Source organism: Salvelinus fontinalis, chromosome 9 (assembly GCF_029448725.1).
Source record: "Salvelinus fontinalis isolate EN_2023a chromosome 9, ASM2944872v1, whole genome shotgun sequence".
Classification (NCBI taxonomy): Eukaryota; Metazoa; Chordata; class Actinopteri; order Salmoniformes; family Salmonidae; genus Salvelinus; species Salvelinus fontinalis.
Window position 1 is genome coordinate 18,477,170 of NC_074673.1, and position 16,929 is coordinate 18,494,098.

At 47.3% G+C, this 16,929-nt stretch overlaps 1 protein-coding gene across 4 annotated transcripts in view; it reads left to right on the forward strand.

Annotated features, from left to right (window-relative positions):
- The window catches only part of LOC129862201 (serine/threonine-protein kinase WNK1-like), a 57,782-nt gene that overhangs the window by 38,456 nt on the left and 2,397 nt on the right, over positions 1-16,929 (forward strand). For 2 of the 4 annotated variants that reach the window (XM_055933623.1, XM_055933622.1), the window contains 22 exons: positions 1,534-1,706; positions 1,851-2,071; positions 3,723-3,880; positions 5,797-5,885; positions 6,058-6,277; positions 6,537-6,638; positions 6,742-7,090; positions 7,218-7,378; positions 7,519-7,596; positions 7,948-7,983; positions 8,402-8,539; positions 10,771-10,850; positions 11,067-11,226; positions 12,912-13,028; positions 13,213-13,338; positions 13,445-13,496; positions 13,590-13,733; positions 13,962-15,001; positions 15,154-15,228; positions 15,419-16,044; positions 16,541-16,728; positions 16,899-16,929. The exon at positions 16,899-16,929 is cut by the window's right edge and continues 71 nt beyond it. In XM_055933623.1, the coding sequence (XP_055789598.1) occupies positions 1,534-1,706; positions 1,851-2,071; positions 3,723-3,880; positions 5,797-5,885; positions 6,058-6,277; positions 6,537-6,638; positions 6,742-7,090; positions 7,218-7,378; positions 7,519-7,596; positions 7,948-7,983; positions 8,402-8,539; positions 10,771-10,850; positions 11,067-11,226; positions 12,912-13,028; positions 13,213-13,338; positions 13,445-13,496; positions 13,590-13,733; positions 13,962-15,001; positions 15,154-15,228; positions 15,419-16,044; positions 16,541-16,728; positions 16,899-16,929 (4,364 nt within the window). The remainder of the gene's footprint in view (positions 1-1,533; positions 1,707-1,850; positions 2,072-3,722; positions 3,881-5,796; positions 5,886-6,057; positions 6,278-6,536; positions 6,639-6,741; positions 7,091-7,217; positions 7,379-7,518; positions 7,597-7,947; positions 7,984-8,401; positions 8,540-10,770; positions 10,851-11,066; positions 11,227-12,911; positions 13,029-13,212; positions 13,339-13,444; positions 13,497-13,589; positions 13,734-13,961; positions 15,002-15,153; positions 15,229-15,418; positions 16,045-16,540; positions 16,729-16,898) is intronic. The other 2 variants (XM_055933624.1, XM_055933625.1) reach the window with 2 other exon arrangements.

Genomic DNA, 16,929 nt, shown 5'->3' on the forward strand with positions numbered 1-16,929 from the left:
CGGCCCCCAAAACTCATCAGTCAGACCTAAGCCCCAGAGTTGGAACAGCTCAGTTCCTCTTTAACTGCAGTGCAGTGTGATGTTTCATTGTTCTTTTGTTGAAAGTTCTCTCCTCCCCCTGTGCTCTCCTCAAACAATGGGGAGTGTTTCCTGGACAACCTGGCAGGGTGCCAGGTCTTTGACTGGGGGGGTTCTATTCTGGGCTGGGTTGACTGGTGGTGGGTTGCCAGATCTTGCACTGAGGTTTTATATTGTGGTCTGGTCTCAGTGCAAATGTATGCCAGTCCAGCAGTATATCTGGCAACTTGTGGCAACCCCGAGACAGAGGCTTATTGGCTTCATATTGGCCTAACGACTCTGGACGTTTTTAATCTTGTTTTAGTATTTACAAAAGTCTATTGTAAAATTTGACTTTTTAGTTAGAACTATTTATTTGCGGGCTCTTTTAGTGAAGAAAATGTTGGTTCTTTATATTTGTCCAAAAATGCAGGGATTGGCTATCATAAAGAGTTCAAAGAATTCTAGCCTACACATGTATGAAGGTATTTGACTTGTAATTGATATTCTGTAAGGGCTTTAGGCTGGCCACCTGTTGAATGTTGCCAGACAGAACTCTGTGTATTAGAGTGCACCAGGAGTAGTAGTAGTCTGCTTAAACTGTATGTTGACTTGATCTCTTAATCAGTAATCAATTGTTTCAAATAGATGCATAAAGCTGTATTGTGTGTTTTGTGGTAGGCTGGCCTTGTCTGCTGAGTAGATTTAGCTGTTTTTCCTGACCTGACCAAGAAAAACGCCTGTCCCTACCGATGACATTTTGCTTGCTTTGCGATGTTAGACTGAGGGGAGTTGTTTAGTAGACAGGGGAAATTAGGTTTTTCACATGTATCCACTTCACATTCATCTCTCACACTTTGGTTCTTTTGTTTTCGTTTGCTGGAAAAGTAGGCCAAGCTGCACACATTCCTCTCATGTCAGTGCCCCACGCCAGAGAAAACATTGACAATTGCCATACACCCCAGACTCTGTGTGTGTGGTGTGAGCCGGCGTTGAGTGTGAGATGTTTGAAAGCTGTTTCATCTGATGTGATAACCTGTAGGTCTAGATGGGTTTACACACTAGTGTTCTTTATACTCTAAAGCACTTTATTCCAACTCAATGCCCCTTACAGCTTTGAAAGATATAAGTGCGGAAGCATTTTGTCCCAAGCATGCTAAAGACTTTCTAATTGTAGGCTAACTGACGGAAATGTTTACAGACTTGTCCTCTTGCCAAGAGTTTAGTGAGCTAAGCATTCTTATTGTAAGAACAACACTAGGCCTAACTGCCAAAATGTAGACTAACTGCTTTCACTTTGGCATACTAGTAATAGGCTACTGTTCCCATTTGTTATTTGACTCTCCTGCATATAAAAAGTATTTGTCATATAAGCATGTAAGCTAAATCCACTCTTTTCAACTGTATTGAGGCCCCCCCCCCCCCCCCCCCCCCCCTGTATGTAACATTAACGTTCCTATGATTTCCCCCCTGTAGGACCGTAAGCTGTCCAAGTCGGAGCGCCAGCGGTTCAAGGAGGAGGCGGGCATGCTGAAGGGGCTGCAGCACCCCAACATCGTCCGCTTCTACGACTCCTGGGAGGCCCCTGTTAAAGGCAGGAAGTGTATTGTGCTGGTCACAGAGCTCATGACCTCTGGAACACTCAAAACGTGAGTCTCACTTTCACACACAGACATCAACACCAGTCTATCATCATGATTAAATTGTTGGTCCTAGTTACCCAAGTCAGTGAAATGTGATGAGGATGGTTGTGTGATGTCCATCTTTACCCCTATGTCCGTCCTGTTCTGTAGGTATCTGAAGCGCTTCAAGGTCATGAAGATCAAAGTTCTGAGGAGCTGGTGTAGGCAGATCCTGAAGGGCCTTCACTTCCTCCATACCAGGGCCCCGCCTATCATCCACAGGGACCTGAAGTGTGACAACATTTTCATTACGGGCCCCACAGGCTCCGTCAAGATAGGAGACCTGGGATTGGCCACACTCAAGAGGTCCTCTTTCGCCAAGAGTGTCATAGGTAAGACCCCAACATCACCAGCTACCTTTTACTGTGCTCTGCTTTCTTCCTCACTACACTCCAATGGGGATGTCCCGTGTAAGGTTATTATACTGTGGTTAACATTGAGGTTGTGAAGGGTTAGATTGGGGGGGGGGTTTATTTATAGTCTCTTTTTTTTGACTGACAATGTGGTTGGAAAGCAGACCACAATGTTTCAGCTCTCCTTTCAAACCACAGCTCAAGTGGAGGCCAGGCTATGGGGAGACCCACTAACCCTCTCTTTACACACACTGTGTTATGTCAGCGAGTCCACCAGGGCTGGTTACTCGTGACAGAATTGATTTGATTATCTTTTTCCTCCACAAAGTGAAAGTTCACTTTCAGGCTCCTACTGAGAGTAAGTAGCGCCAATTTCTGTGAAATATGAATCTCAATACACTTGTCATGCCTTAACCGTCAGGCTAGCCAGGCCAGGCCAGGGTTACAGGTATGGCCTCTGGTTATGTGTTCTGTCTCAGACTGGTCTTTGCTCTGTGGTTTGGAAATATGTGGTCTGTTTGCCAGTGATGCCAATAACGTTTGCCGTTTCTGTTTTTTGAAGGGTTTGCCCCTACAGGTTTTTGTCAGTGTTTGTCTCTGTCCTTTAAAACATTTCAGGAGCACAGAGAATAATGTCTGCTTCTTTTTCTGTCTGGAAAGCCCCCCCCTTCCCACTTTCCTCTTCTCCTTTATCAGCCTTTTTGTTGTTGTTCTTTCACACTCTCGGGTATGTTTTGAGACTGTAGGCTGTAGCCTCAGCTGTGCTCCGTTCTGCAGTAAAGGAATAAGTAGGGTACTGCTGGTCAGTGAGTATTGTAATGACCTGGTAAGTGTGCGAGTGCACTGTGACACACACCTTACAAAAAACGAATAATTTCAAATAACCATTAGAGTTTTTCTGTTTAAGACCATTAGAAGATTGAGAGCAGAGTATCTGCTATTTGAATAAGGCTGGTGTCCAGAAATGCACTGTTTCACTAACTAGCTATGGGATCTGCTTCTCTCGGCCCTCACCATAACACCTTACTCCCCAGGTCAAGGAGGACAGGTGAGTCAGACTACTCAAAGGTATGTTTGTATGAAACAGGTTATGTTTGAGGGTTTAGTTGTGAAATGTAAGGTCTTGACACAAGTTATTTCCATAGCTAGTTTTACTATTTGTGCCCCTTCTATGCCATTTTGAGACCCCTGATCATTGACGCTCAACTCACTAACCAGGTTCTGATTGGTAAACCGGGCCATTCTTCAGCTTGTCAGTAGTTAAACTGACAAAGTGTGTGTCTAACACCAGTTTGGTCCCCCCTACAGTGTTTTCTGTACACCAGCCATCTTCTGTAGACTCCCTATACAAGGTGTCACCCCACAGATAACCAGGTCTTACACAGAGAAACTTGTGCCTCTTTCTCTACAGTCTAACTGAACCCGGCCTCCCCCTTCTTTTTTTTTCTCTCCTTCCTCTCTCTTTCTCTACTCTCCTTCACAGCTTCTGCTCACCTGGAGGCAGCGGTGGACCGGTCACTCTTCCTCCTCTTGGTTAGAGGAGAAGAGGGGCGTTTGGGGTGTGACACTCGGAGATGGAGACGAACACACAGAGAGACACAGAGTTCTGAATGGTTGTATTTGATTTAAGGTACCCCTGAGTTCATGGCGCCTGAGATGTATGAGGAGAAGTACGACGAGTCAGTGGATGTGTATGCCTTTGGGATGTGCATGCTGGAGATGGCCACCTCAGAGTACCCATACTCCGAGTGCCAGAACGCTGCACAGATCTACCGCAGAGTCACCAGCGTAAGTCTCCGCTGCCTCAACCCCAATTGCCTGTTGTCCTCGCTTTGCCGCTCGCTCTCCTCTTTCCAGTTCCCTCTTTACCTGCCCCTTCTCCCTCACTGCTTGGTTGTCCCTTTTGAGGTAATTTCTTTTTAATTTGCATCATTAGCCATTCTTTGCCACTTTTGTCTTTTTCTCCCCACTCTTTGTCTTCCCTGCGAGCCTTCTTCCTCTCTCTCCATTTCTTCTTTTCCCACCTCCTTCAATCCTGCAACCTACATTATTTTTCTCTATCTTTTGCGCTTTTTCTCGTTCTGTCTTTTGTGTTGGGTGTAACTGGGCCTCGGCTTGGATCCAAAGGAAGAACAGGCACACACACACACACACACACACACACACACACACACACACACACACACACACACACACACACACACACACACACACACACACACACACACACACACACACACACACACACACACCTCAGCATAGATACTTCATGATTTATGGTTAGAAATGGGCCTTGAAGGTGAGCCTATTTTCTCACCAATCAGCATTGCCATTCTAGGAATCGAATGTCTGCTGCCAGTTTCAGTGAGCACGGTTGATCATCAACTATGTTGGGAGGTAGTAGATACACCTTCTCGCACGTGCCTGTTTCTTCCATGAGCGCCACATGACACCGGTTACTTTTTACCTTAGCTAAACATTGTTAAACTCCCTTGATAAGTAACATGCATTCCCGGAATCAGTATATACGCCACAGACTTATCGCATTGAGACCATCAGAAGTGTGCAACCTTATGACTGTATCAGCGCTTCAGATATCATATATGACTGTCTGCTGCTGTCTCTGTAGACCTATCCATCACTTGACACTGTCACACATACACCCTCTGCTCTCTCCTCCATTCCTCCTTCTCACTCTTTACCACCTCTACTCCTCTTTCACCGCATCGCTCCTTCACTTCTCCTTCCTCTCCCCTCATCAACCCTGTTTTCTGGAATCCATGCTCTCCCCAACTCCCAGCAACAACAGCACCAGCCCCTAATCTTCAAAGAGTGGGAGTGTCACCATAACGCCAGAGTTCACATGTAGATTTCTAGGTTAGTGCTCCTCAGCAGCACAGTCCCAGGACACAGTGGGTTGCTACTGAACCTTGCTCTGAGACAAGACTGCTGTACCTGGTGACTATGGAGCTCGCCAGCTTGTAGTCTTAAAACCCGGAAATAAGTTACCTCTGGTTTGTTCAGACATCCCTATGGGAATGCCATTCCTTAGGTCTGAGGTTAGCACAGGTTTAGGAGATCTTTTACATTTTGTTCTGAGATTAGTCAGTTAACATGACCTTTATGAATTATGAAGCCTTTATGTGATTTGTGTTTTTTATTATTACATATATTCTTCAAACTTCACAAAACGTGATGTTAGCTGATGAAGATTATCTCATAGAACAGAACGTGTAAGATCTCCTAAACCTGTGTTTACCACAGACCTTATTTTCTGTGTTTGTCCAAAACCCCTACAAAAATGCCATTAATTTTCTTCATACGCTTTGTCCAACTAACCATCACTGAGTTCGTGCCTGTAAAAAGACCATTACTATTTGGCTCTTTTTTTCCCTGAACAACTTTGTTTTCCCACAAGGAACACTCATGTAGATTACATGAGTTTGAACATATAGCGTGCACTGCAGCCCAATACAGTGTTATACACTGTTCTCTGATATGAGGCAACAGAGCAACGCCACAGAAGGCGCAGATAGAAATATATTACATAGAACAGACATACTTCTGTCATGTAAAATATGTCATCATTTCAGCTCTGTACACGACATTTCTATCTGCAACCCTGGATAGACCCGGAAGTTAGAATCACGGAAACAGAGTGTTGACAATGTGTGGGTTGTGACTGGGAGGTCTGTGTCTTATAGGGGGTGAAGCCGGCCAGCTTCGACAAGGTGGCGATCCCCGAGGTGAAGGAGATCATCGAGGGATGCATCCGACAAAACAAGGACGAGAGGTCAGCTCACATTCTCATTTTGAGACACAGATACAGGGAGAATATTCATACTCAACCACCCAGAACCTTCTCAAAATATGACCCGTTTCAAAGTGTGTTAAAGATGTCTGTTGATTTGACTCATCCTCTCTCCGTCTTCTGTTCTCTAACCCCCCCTCTCACGTTCTCCCAGGTACTCGATAAAGGACCTGCTGAACCATGCCTTCTTCCAGGAGGAGACAGGGGTGCGTGTGGAGCTGGCCGAGGAGGACGACGGGGAAATGGAGGCCATCAAGCTTTGGCTGAGGATAGAGGATGTCAAGAAGCTGAAGGGGAAATACAAGGACAACGAGGCCATCGAGTTCTCCTTCGACCTGAGCAAGGACGTCCCTGAGGATGTGGCCCAGGAGATGGTGGGGGACAACACAATGTCCACTTCAGAGAGAGATTGACTGTGTCCCAAATTTCACCCTTTTCCCTATATAGTGCATCAATTTTCACCAGGGCCCATAGGAAATAGGCTGCCATTTGAGACACAATCTTTATTCTTCCTGATTATTTATTAGGAATCCTTGATTTACAAACATCATCTAGACTAAATAACATTAAATGTGAGTCAAGTCCTAACACTGCCCTATTCTCTGTGTGTGTGTGTGTGTTTTTCTTTGTCAGGTGGAGTCTGGTTACGTGTGTGAAGGGGACCATAAGACCATGGCTAAGGCCATCAAGGACAGAGTTTCCCTCATCAGCAGGAAGCGAGAGCAGAGGCAACAGGTCTGTACCGGCTCAATGGAATCTTTGGTTTGAATCCTGGATAAATGTGATGTATTGCAATCATGAATTAAACTAAGCTAAACTAGATGGGATTAAATTTAAGGTGAGAGAGGAACAGGAGAAGAGGAGGCTGGAGGAGGAGCAGGGCCAGCAACAACCAGGGCTCCAGCCTGGCACAGAGGCCCCCCAACCAGCCCAGCCCGTCCCTCAGGCAGCCCCCCAGCCAGGCCAACAGGCTGCCCCCTACATCCCCCCACAGCCCGCCCAGCCCATGGCTCCCGAGCCCATGGCCCCCTACATCCCCCCTCAGACAGCACAGCTGGGGCCACAGGGGGTTCCCTATATACCCCAGTCTACAGGGCAGCTCCCAGTCCCAGTATCGGTCCAGGTTCCAGTCCAGACAGAATCAGAGAGGCCAGAGGTGGACCAGTACAGACAGGAGACTGAGACTGGTCTGTACCTTCTGCCTTTTTGCTTTCAGGGCTCTGTATTATTGACCTACATTATAGTCTTAATCTAATGTTTATGAACTATCAATTGACAAACCATCTCCCCATTCTCTACCCCTCCCTCTTTCAGCCAATCAAATGACAGATGGTGCTCAGGGTTCCTCAGTCCTTCATGAGACGCACCCGGTTCAGCCGGTGATGTCATACACCTCTCTTCCCAGTCAGCAGCCTCAGCCACAGGCTCCTCCTCCTGTCCAAACAGACCCATCACGTCAGCCGCAGCAGACAATGGTGAGTCATTAACGTGGCACACACACTGCATTTAATATGTGCTCACAGTAACAGTACCCAACTGTTGTCTCTGCATTTATCATAAAGTCCTATGTAGTTTCGATCTCATTCTCTCCTTCTCCCTCTGTCCTGTTTGTCAGGTGGTTCCTGCTGCCCAGCATACCACTGTTGCACCTGGGACTCCAAGCTCCCAGCCTGCCCCTGGGGCCCCACAACAGGTACACGTCGCCATCACAATACAACTTCACCACCACAATACTGCTGTTCCTCAGCTGATCACACCTAGATCAACGATCAAAACACTATGAATAGATCTGGATCAGAGGCTTCTGTAGGCTCTTACCAAAAGGCCAATATTAGCATGTTGTTGAAAACATTGGTGGACCATCTCACTTCTCTCTCTCGCTCTTTCTGTTTCTTTATGCGTTCTTTTTGGTTCTGTTGTTTTTCTTTCTTCCTATGCTTTCTCTACTTATATTTTCCTCTCCATCCTCTTTCTCATTCTCTTTTTTCTGCTCACTTCTGTTCTCTCCCTCTTACCCTTTGTTGTATTTTGTTTCTTATTGTAGTACGGAGGTTACTACCACCCACCGCTACCCCCTCAGGTACTTAACTGTCCCTTGCAAACGCACACCTCTTCCCTCTACTGTCACACCCATCCTTTCTCTTAACATATACTGTTTATATGGTATACATACACAATTTATATGCTATGCTTCTGCTATTTGAGTAGTGTGTGTACTGTAGAATCCATGCTATAAAACCTGTACTGAGGCTATATGAGACAGGATTACTATAAATCAATGTGATGCAGTAGGTAAGTGCCTGGGGGAGTTGCATGTTGGATGAGAGCCAGTGTGCAACTGAGGTATTTAGGCCTCTGGGGGAGGGATGGTGGGTTTGTTTGAAGAGCAGTGTGTTGGGGAATAGATAATGAAGATAGTCTTGTCTGTCTTCTCTGAGATATGGCCGTTTTGATTGGTGCAGATCTCTTATCTCTGTCACTCACGCTACCCCCTGTAGGTGCCCCCCCAGCAGGTGACGTTGCCCCCCTCTCAGCCCATCCCTCCTCTGCACCTCCAGCAGCCACAGCCAGAGGGCAGCGATGCACCTCAGAGCTCAGCACTACCACCTCTCCAGCCTGGAGCCCAGCAAATACAGGTGAGACACCAACACATTGGTCAAGTGCACAACAACCCCAGCGTACCCTCATATTAACTCTAAAACACTCAGACAATCTACAAACAAGGACACAGAATGTATTCCATCTAGTAATTGTTTTATCACGCATGTACGGTCTCGCCATTCTTTTCTATTCTTTCCCTCTTTTAAAAATTATTTTTAACGGCTCTGTGTCGGTCTCCACTCTTTCATCCACTTTCTTTCATGAGTTTCTCTTGCATGCTGCTGCTTTTTCCTGCATGGCTGTCAGTCATGGGCCAATGAACCAAGCCCTCCTATCCTGTCTCCTCCAATCAATGCAGAGCACCTCTACTTCCTCTATCAGGCCACAAACGTCTCTGTGATGCAGGTACCCACAGGCCAGACGCAACGTGTGTGATTAGTGTTAGTTGTTAGGCTTGACATGTGTTGGTAGTTTAAGGAGCCTACAAACACACATGTCCTATGAGACGTAAAACCTTGTACTTCCTGTTCACCCCGCAACCATCTAGAAGGTGAAGACAGTACAGGTGCATCAAAGCTGGGATTGAGAGACTGAGAAACAGCTTGTATCTCCAGGCCATCAGACTGGTAAACAGTCACCACTAGCCGGCCTCCGCCCAGTACCCTGCCCTGAACCATAGTCACGGTTTCTAGTTGGTTACCACCCGGTACTCTACCCTACAACTTAGAGACTGCTGCCCTATGTACATAGTCATTGAACGCTCATCACATTTAATGTTTACACACTGTTTTACCCACTTCATATGTATATACCAGTGGTTACCAAGATTTTCTTAGTCAAGATCACTTTGAGTCCAAATGCAAGCCGATATCTACCGCTCAGATTTTTTTTAAACATGATTTAAACGTAAACCTATGAGGTTTGTGCAGTAGGCTGTAGGCCCAATACATTAACACTGCATATTGGCTATGCTTGAATTGCCCTGCCAATGTTCATATCAGAACATTTTAGAAATTATATTTGAAACCATTTGGTAAGTGATCACACTGGTAATATTACAGCTGAGTCAGCATACATTTATTTTAGAATTGTTTTGGTTTTACTGGACTGATGGCCTGCATCTGATGGTCAGTCTGAGGGGAGGGAGAGTGCAGCGGTGAGGCTGCCTCTCACCTCACTCACTGTTCATCCGCTCTCCCTCGGCTGAGAAAAGGGAACAGTCTTCCAGTTGATGGTGAAACTCAAGTCGCACTGCATTATTTCTGCCTCATGCACCATTCATGTTGTTACTGCTATGACCAGAGAAAGTTAAAATATTCCTGGATATTAAAAAAGACACAAGCTGCTAATAATAAGGCAAGCGTATGGGAACATTTTGCTGTAGTAATTCATTGCAGCTGCAGTGCTGGTTGTAGTGTGAGTGGAAGGAGGGAGAACACACTTTTTATGGCTTATAATGGTGTTGAACAAGTTTTTAAATCTCACAGTATCAACTTTTCTGTATGTTCAAGATTTGTTTTTACAGTCTATGGCTCGAGGAAACTGTGCAGACAGTGATCTGAGCTATCTGATTGGCCAGTGGTAGGCCTATAGGTACACTTGATTTGTTCTCTGGGCCTGCCGGCTAGATGGAGTTCTACCTTCAGACGTGTGAAATGGTTCAAAATGGAAACACTAGGGCTGCTGAATCAAGTGCACCTATTGCCAACAGAGCAACAAATAAAATAGGAACGCAAGGCTTTGTTGTTTTTTTACAGAAATGTTTGGTGATCAACTAGGAATGCCTTGGAGATCGACCAGTCTATTGCGATGGACCGGTTGGTGACCAGTGTTATATACTGCATTCTAGTCATGGCTAATCCTATATAACTACTGCTGTACATACCTTTTCTATTTATATAGTGTCCAAACGGTTCATTATATGTATATACATTTATATTACGGTATATGAGAGTGCTCGGTGTGATATATTAAAACAACTGGATATGTATATTGTGTTTTTCTAAATGATTGATAGGTATTACTGCACTGTTTGAGCCAGAAACACAAGCATTTCGCTGCACCTGCAAAAACATCTGCAAATCTGTGCACGCGAACAATAAACTGAGTTGATTTTAGTGTGTTTGCTCAAAGCACTGCTAATTCCTTGGTCAGATCACACACCTTTTAGTGCTTAAGGTGAAGACAGATCCAGCCCTTGCTTTCATGCCTGACATGACATGGTTGGAAAGCTCCTTTAACGAACAGTGTGTGTGTGATGTTTCAGGCCTCTGTGATTGTATCCCAGCCGGCGCCAGCCGAGCAGGCAGCAGGACCGACAACACTTGTCCCTCAGTCTGTGGAGAGGTAAGGCATCACATCATCTCTCCACAACAGCCCTAGACCTAGCTCACACCAGAACGCCTTTTCTGCTACTCAATATGTTCTATTAAAAATACATATTTATATGGAACGGTCCTGTGTTCATCGTGATGTTCTCCTAGTAATTGCAAAATGTATCTCTGTCCCTCCTCTCCCCCCTCCTCTCTCTCTCTCCCCCACCTCTCGCTCTCTCTCTCCCAGTTGCCTGTCAGACGCAGCGTCAGGTCTGAGTGACGGCTATGAAGGGGCGTCGGGTGGTAGACACGAGGGGCGCTCCATGATCAAGCGGCACCAGCGGCGCTCCGTACGCAGCCGCTCTCGGCATGATAAGACCGCCAAGGCCAAGCTCAACGTCCTCAATGTAAGAGTCACTTTCACCTCAACTCCCACATTCTCCCAGTATCTCCTCGGCCCCCTTTGTTGGCCATATTTCCATTAACTTTCTCAACATACCCAGGTTTTCCCGAAATACTGGTTGGAGGATTCCAACATTTCTGCTTATTCCCTACTGACACTGGGAATCTTCGAACCGGGATTCCAGGAAAACCTGTGAATTCTGGGGAAATTGCAGGATTTCTACAACCCTATGTTGACCTTTCATGCTCTTTCTGTCTATACAGATGTCCAGTTGTACACTGAACAAAAATATCATATTAATAAAAGATCCTCAAAATGTTCCATACGCACAAAAAGCTTGTTTCTCTCAAATGTTGTGTACAAATTTGTTTACCTCCCTGTTAGTGAGCATTTCTCTTTTGTCAAGATAATCCATCCACCTGACAGGTTTGGCATATCAAGAAGCTGATTAAACAGCATGATCATTACACAGGTGCACCTTGTGCTGGGGGCAATGAAAGGCCAAAATGGGCAGTTTTGTCACACAACACAATGCCACAGATGTCTCAAGTACGCCCAATCGGCCTCACAACCGCACACTATGTGCATGGCGTCGTGTGGGCGAGCGGTGTGCTGATGTCAACGTTGTGAACAGAGTGCCCTGTGGTGGTGGGGTTATGGTATGGACAGGCATAAGCTATGGACAACGAGTACAGTTGCATTTTATCGATGACAATTTGAATGCAGAGATCCTGAGATCCATTGTCATGCCACTCATCTGCTGCCATCACCTCATGTTTCAGCATGATAATGCACGGCCCAGTTCCCGCTAATATCCAGCGACTTCGCACAGCCATTGAAGAGGAGTGGGACAGCATTCCACTGGCCACAATCAACAGCCTGCTCAACTCTATGCCAAGGAGATGTTGTGCTGCATGAGGCAATTGGTGGTCACATCAGATACTGACTGGTTTTCTGATTCACTCCCCTACTTAACAAAAAGTTTACTAAAGGACGCATCTCTGTATTCCCAGTCATGTGAAAGCCATTGATTAGGGCCTCATGGATTTATTTACATTGACTGATTTCCTTATATGAACTAACTCAGTCAAATATTTGAAATTGTTAAATGTACATTTCAGTTGGTGTCATCTGACACACCAAATAAAATGTTGTTTTTCACATGCCCCCAAATACAACCGGTGTAGACCTTACCATGAAATGCTTACTTACAAGCTCTTAACCAACCATGCCATTTTAAAAAAATAAAATAAAGTAACAACGAGGCTATATACAGGGTGTACAGATACCGAGTGAATGTGCGGGCGTACAGGTTAGTCGAGGTAATATGTATGTAGGTAGGGGTAAAGTGACTATGACTAGATAATAAACATTGAGTAGCAGCAGTGTAAAAAGTTGTTACGAAGCCTTTTGGACCTAGACGTGGCGCTCTGGTACCTCTTGCCGTGCAGAGAGATGACTTGGGTGGCTGGAAGCTGGTCCCATGTAGCTCAGTTTGTAGAGCATGGTGCTTGCAGCGCCAGGTTTGTGGGTTCGATTAAAATGTATGCACTCACTACTGTAAGTCGCTCTGGATAAGAGCGTCTGCTAAATTACTAATGTAAAATGTGTCTGGAGTCTTTGACACCGCCTAGTATAGAGGTCCTGGATGGCAGGAAGAATGAACTAATCTTTGTGTGTCTGTTTCAGATCTCCAACCTGGGAGACCGGGTGGCAGAGTGCCAGCTGGAGACCCACAACAGGAAGATGGTGACCTTTAAGTTTGACCTGGACGGAGATAACCCAGAGGAGATTGCACAGATCATGGTAATGATAGTAAAAACACAAGCACCGATTTGGATTGTATTGAATCTCCATCAAATGTTCCCTAAGGCTCTGTAGTCAAAAGTAAAGGAATTTTATATTTTATTTTGGTAACTCCACAGATCAATGTGGATTGAAATGGGCACGATTTGTGGGTATTGTAGTTCAATATCTGTCCTTCTCTCAGGTGCTGAGTGAGTTTATCCTGGAGAGCGAACGTGAGTCGTTCATCGAGCAGGTTCGTGAGGTCATCGAAATGGCGGACGATAGAGAGGGCATGAAGGAAGGCTACGCTCAACCACCCTTTACACAGGTAACATACTCAAACAACACACAGCAACACGTCATCCTTCACGTACCCACCCACTAACTCCTTGGCAGCCTTTAGTTGACATGGTGTTGTCCTTCTCTCTCCACAGATTGTGGTAGATGACCCCTCACAGCAGCCTGACATGCCCACTCATCTGCCTGGTAAACATGCACCTACACATTACTATCTCTACTGAAAGATGATTGTCTGAGCTCCACCCCTTGACCCCTCACCTTTAACCCATTGCCCCCCAGGTGTTCCTCCCAGCGTTGCAGCTCAGGTAGTCCACTCTGCAGGCCGGAGGTTCATTGTCAGCCCTGTCCCAGAGTCCCGTCTGAGGGAGCAATTCTTCGGCCCTCCATCTGCTAACACCTCGTTTGGGGATGAGCCCCCTCAAGGTGAGAGGGACTGGAATCTGTGGGCCATAGAGTGCAACTAGAACTCTCATAGGATGTTAGAACGCTGTGTTCCAAACATGTACCCCTCTTCCATCTCTGGAATATTTGAGAACTCTAAAACATGTTCCTTGATGCATATACCAGTATGTTTGAAGTCATGATGATAAACTGTACACTTACAACAAGTAATTTATGTAAGTGACTCTGTGTTCCTCCCTTCAACCCCAGTGAGTCTGGGCCTGTCCCTGTCTGCCCCCTCAGGCCACCTCCAGCAGGCCTTCACTGAGATGAGGCAGCCGCATGGGGAGAGACGAGCCACCATGGGTCACCCAGCCGAGCCAGACACCAGCATAGTCCCCTCCTCCTTGCGCCCAGCCTCCCCTCTCTCCCACCATCACCAAACCTTGGCTCCCCCAGAGGCTACAGTCCCCACCAACACCAGCTTCTCCACCCTGCCTCCTGTCTCAGTCATCCCCTCTGGGTCCTCCACTCTTCCCCCCTCCACATGCCAAGTTGCCACCGGGAGGGTGTCTCCAACCCCAGTTCCAGCCCCTGCATCTGCTACCACTGATCCCACCCCACACCCCCAGCCTGGCTACCAAGCTGCCCCCTCTCAGCCTACCCCTGCCCAAATCACATCCCCTCCAGCTGCTCCCCAGGCCACCCCGGCCCCTGTCCCCACAGCTGCTACCCCCCAGCTGGGAAGCAGCTCTGCCCCTTTCCCCCCTGTCTCTGGAGCTCCACCCAGTAACTCTGGGACTGTGACCAGCTCAGAGCAGCACCCTGCAGCTGACCTTGTTCCTATTCCGTCCTCTCAGCCTATCCCTGAGTCCATACCTGTCACTCAGCCCACCTCCTCCCAGTCCCAGCCTATCCCTGCCTCTGTCCCTGTGGCACAGTCTGCAATGGCCCCCACCCAACTTCCACCCTCTACCCTGCCCTCCCAACCGTCCCAGCCAGGGGACCCAGATGGGGTAGAGTCCCAGTCCAAGGTCCCTGGTATAGATGACATACATGCCCTGGATAAGAAGCTGCGCTCCCTCTTTAAGGACACATCCTCTGCGGACACTGGCAACACTGAGACCTCCCCCTCCACAGGGACCATCTCCCCTCCCCCCGGGGCGGCCCTGGTGCCCCCCTCCAACCTGTCTCTCACCGCCGGGGGACAGGGAGCTCAGGGCCCCACCGCGACCCCAGGACAGGGCCTCACACCAGGGGGACATGCACAGACACCTCCAGCCAAGCCTGGTCAAGCCACCAGTGCACAGGTACAATGGACGGCACTGTCTTTGTCTAGTGACTAAGAAGATACAGTATTTGTACTAAATGCTTTTCCCCTCTACTCTTTCCTCAGTTGTAACTTGGGTTTGATTTTCTCCCACCTCGATGATAATGAAATCTTCCTGTGTGTCTGTGTCAGGTGTATCCTGTTGGCTCCGAGCAGGCAGGCACCCCTACCTCCGAGCAACTGCCTCCATTCCCAGGACCAAACCAGGTTAGTTCTTTTCACAACTTGTTCCTCTGAGAAGTTGTAAGTTGTGTGAGTTTTGTAGGTGTGTGGAATAGGTGATTATTTACTGTTGTTAGGTATGCGTTGTGATAGTAGTGGTGAGTTATTTTAAGTGGTACTTTCTGAGTGAGTTGTGTTGGTATGTTTGTTACTGACATGTCTTGTTTGTGTCCAGTCCCAGCAGCCTGTGGGTTTTCTGGATGGCCAGCTAAGGAGAGCTCTGAGCCCAGGGAGCAGTGAGGCAACCTTGCCCTCCACAAGGGTTGTTAAACTGGGACGCTTCCAAGTCTCCGTTGCAGCAGACGCTAGCACCGGCAGCACTCCTGACCCCTCCAACATTGCCTCCTCTTCCTCTCTCACCCCATCCTCCTCTTCCTCCTCTTCCTCCTCTTCCTCTTCCTCCCTCTCCAGCCCGGAAAACACCCTCCACCGCTCCTCCTCCCTCCTTTCCAAAGGGGTCTGGAGAGGAGACTCCGTAGATGCGCTCTCTTCTGTCCCAACACAGCCCACCACCATCGGACGCTTCCAGGTGTCTACTAGTGCCAGCACTGGCCCCAGCCCTAATTCTGTCTCGAAGGTGGGCCGTTTTTCAGTGATGCCAGCCGCAATGAATCCCACGGCACCTCCGGGGTCTAGCCCCTCCCATCAGAACGGCCCTTCCTCTTCGACCTCTGACCTCCGCCCCCCCGCCCCCGGCGTGAACAGTGGTTCATTTAACCATTACATGACCAGCGACAACGAAGACGACTCAGGGCCTGAGGACGAGGCCTTCCAGAGCGAAGTCAGCTGCCTCCGAGAGAAGTATGTTACCTTCACTCCTCCAATATTTAACCTGTTTGCTGTTTTGGGCTATATTTCTCTTGTTTATCTCAATGGGATCACTTGCATAAGTAAAGGATAAAAGGAGAGGGGTGACTGTTGTACTGGATTTTATGTTATAATTAGGGATGTGATGGTCATGGAATTTTGAAGGACGGTAATTGGCCAGCCAAATGACTGAGGCCTCTGTAATAACTGTTAGAATAGCAAATAAACACGCAGTTTGCTCCAACAACTTGCTTGTTTCAGCAAGGAGCAACAAAGTTTAATCACATTGTTAAGAGTCCATGTTACAACAGAAACTGACTCAACTGCATGAATGCCGTCCCGTCTTTAGTCAGCTGTTCCTTGTAACAACAACAAAAAATAAACAGTTATGAGTCATTTTATTTTTATGACGATCTTCATCCATAACCTCCGGTTACACAGTAATTGTGCCAGCACTAGTTACAACCCTGCCCTCTCCTCCCCTTCACAGACATATGATAGAGATCCAAACCCTCCACTCACGGCAGAAGGAGGAAATAGATGCTCTGTTCACCAGGCTGGGTAAACCTCCTCCTTCAGCTGTCCTCTCCCCTGCTATGGCCGGGGGCCGACGTAGGCCCAAGACCAAGGCCAGCAAATCAGCCCGCAGCAGCGCCCAGGCCAGCCCCCAGCACTCGGGTAACCAGAGTTATGATTGGTCTGTCTGCACTGCTGAATGAAAATTTACACGACTGCAAGCAACAACTAATTAGTCGATATTGAAGGGTAGAGGCTGCTAGATTAGGATGTGTAAATGTAATGTGATCCGTTTCTCTCCTCAACTCTCTGGTTGGTGTGTGTGTGTTTAGGAGCCCCAGTCACAGGCCAGATCCCCACAGC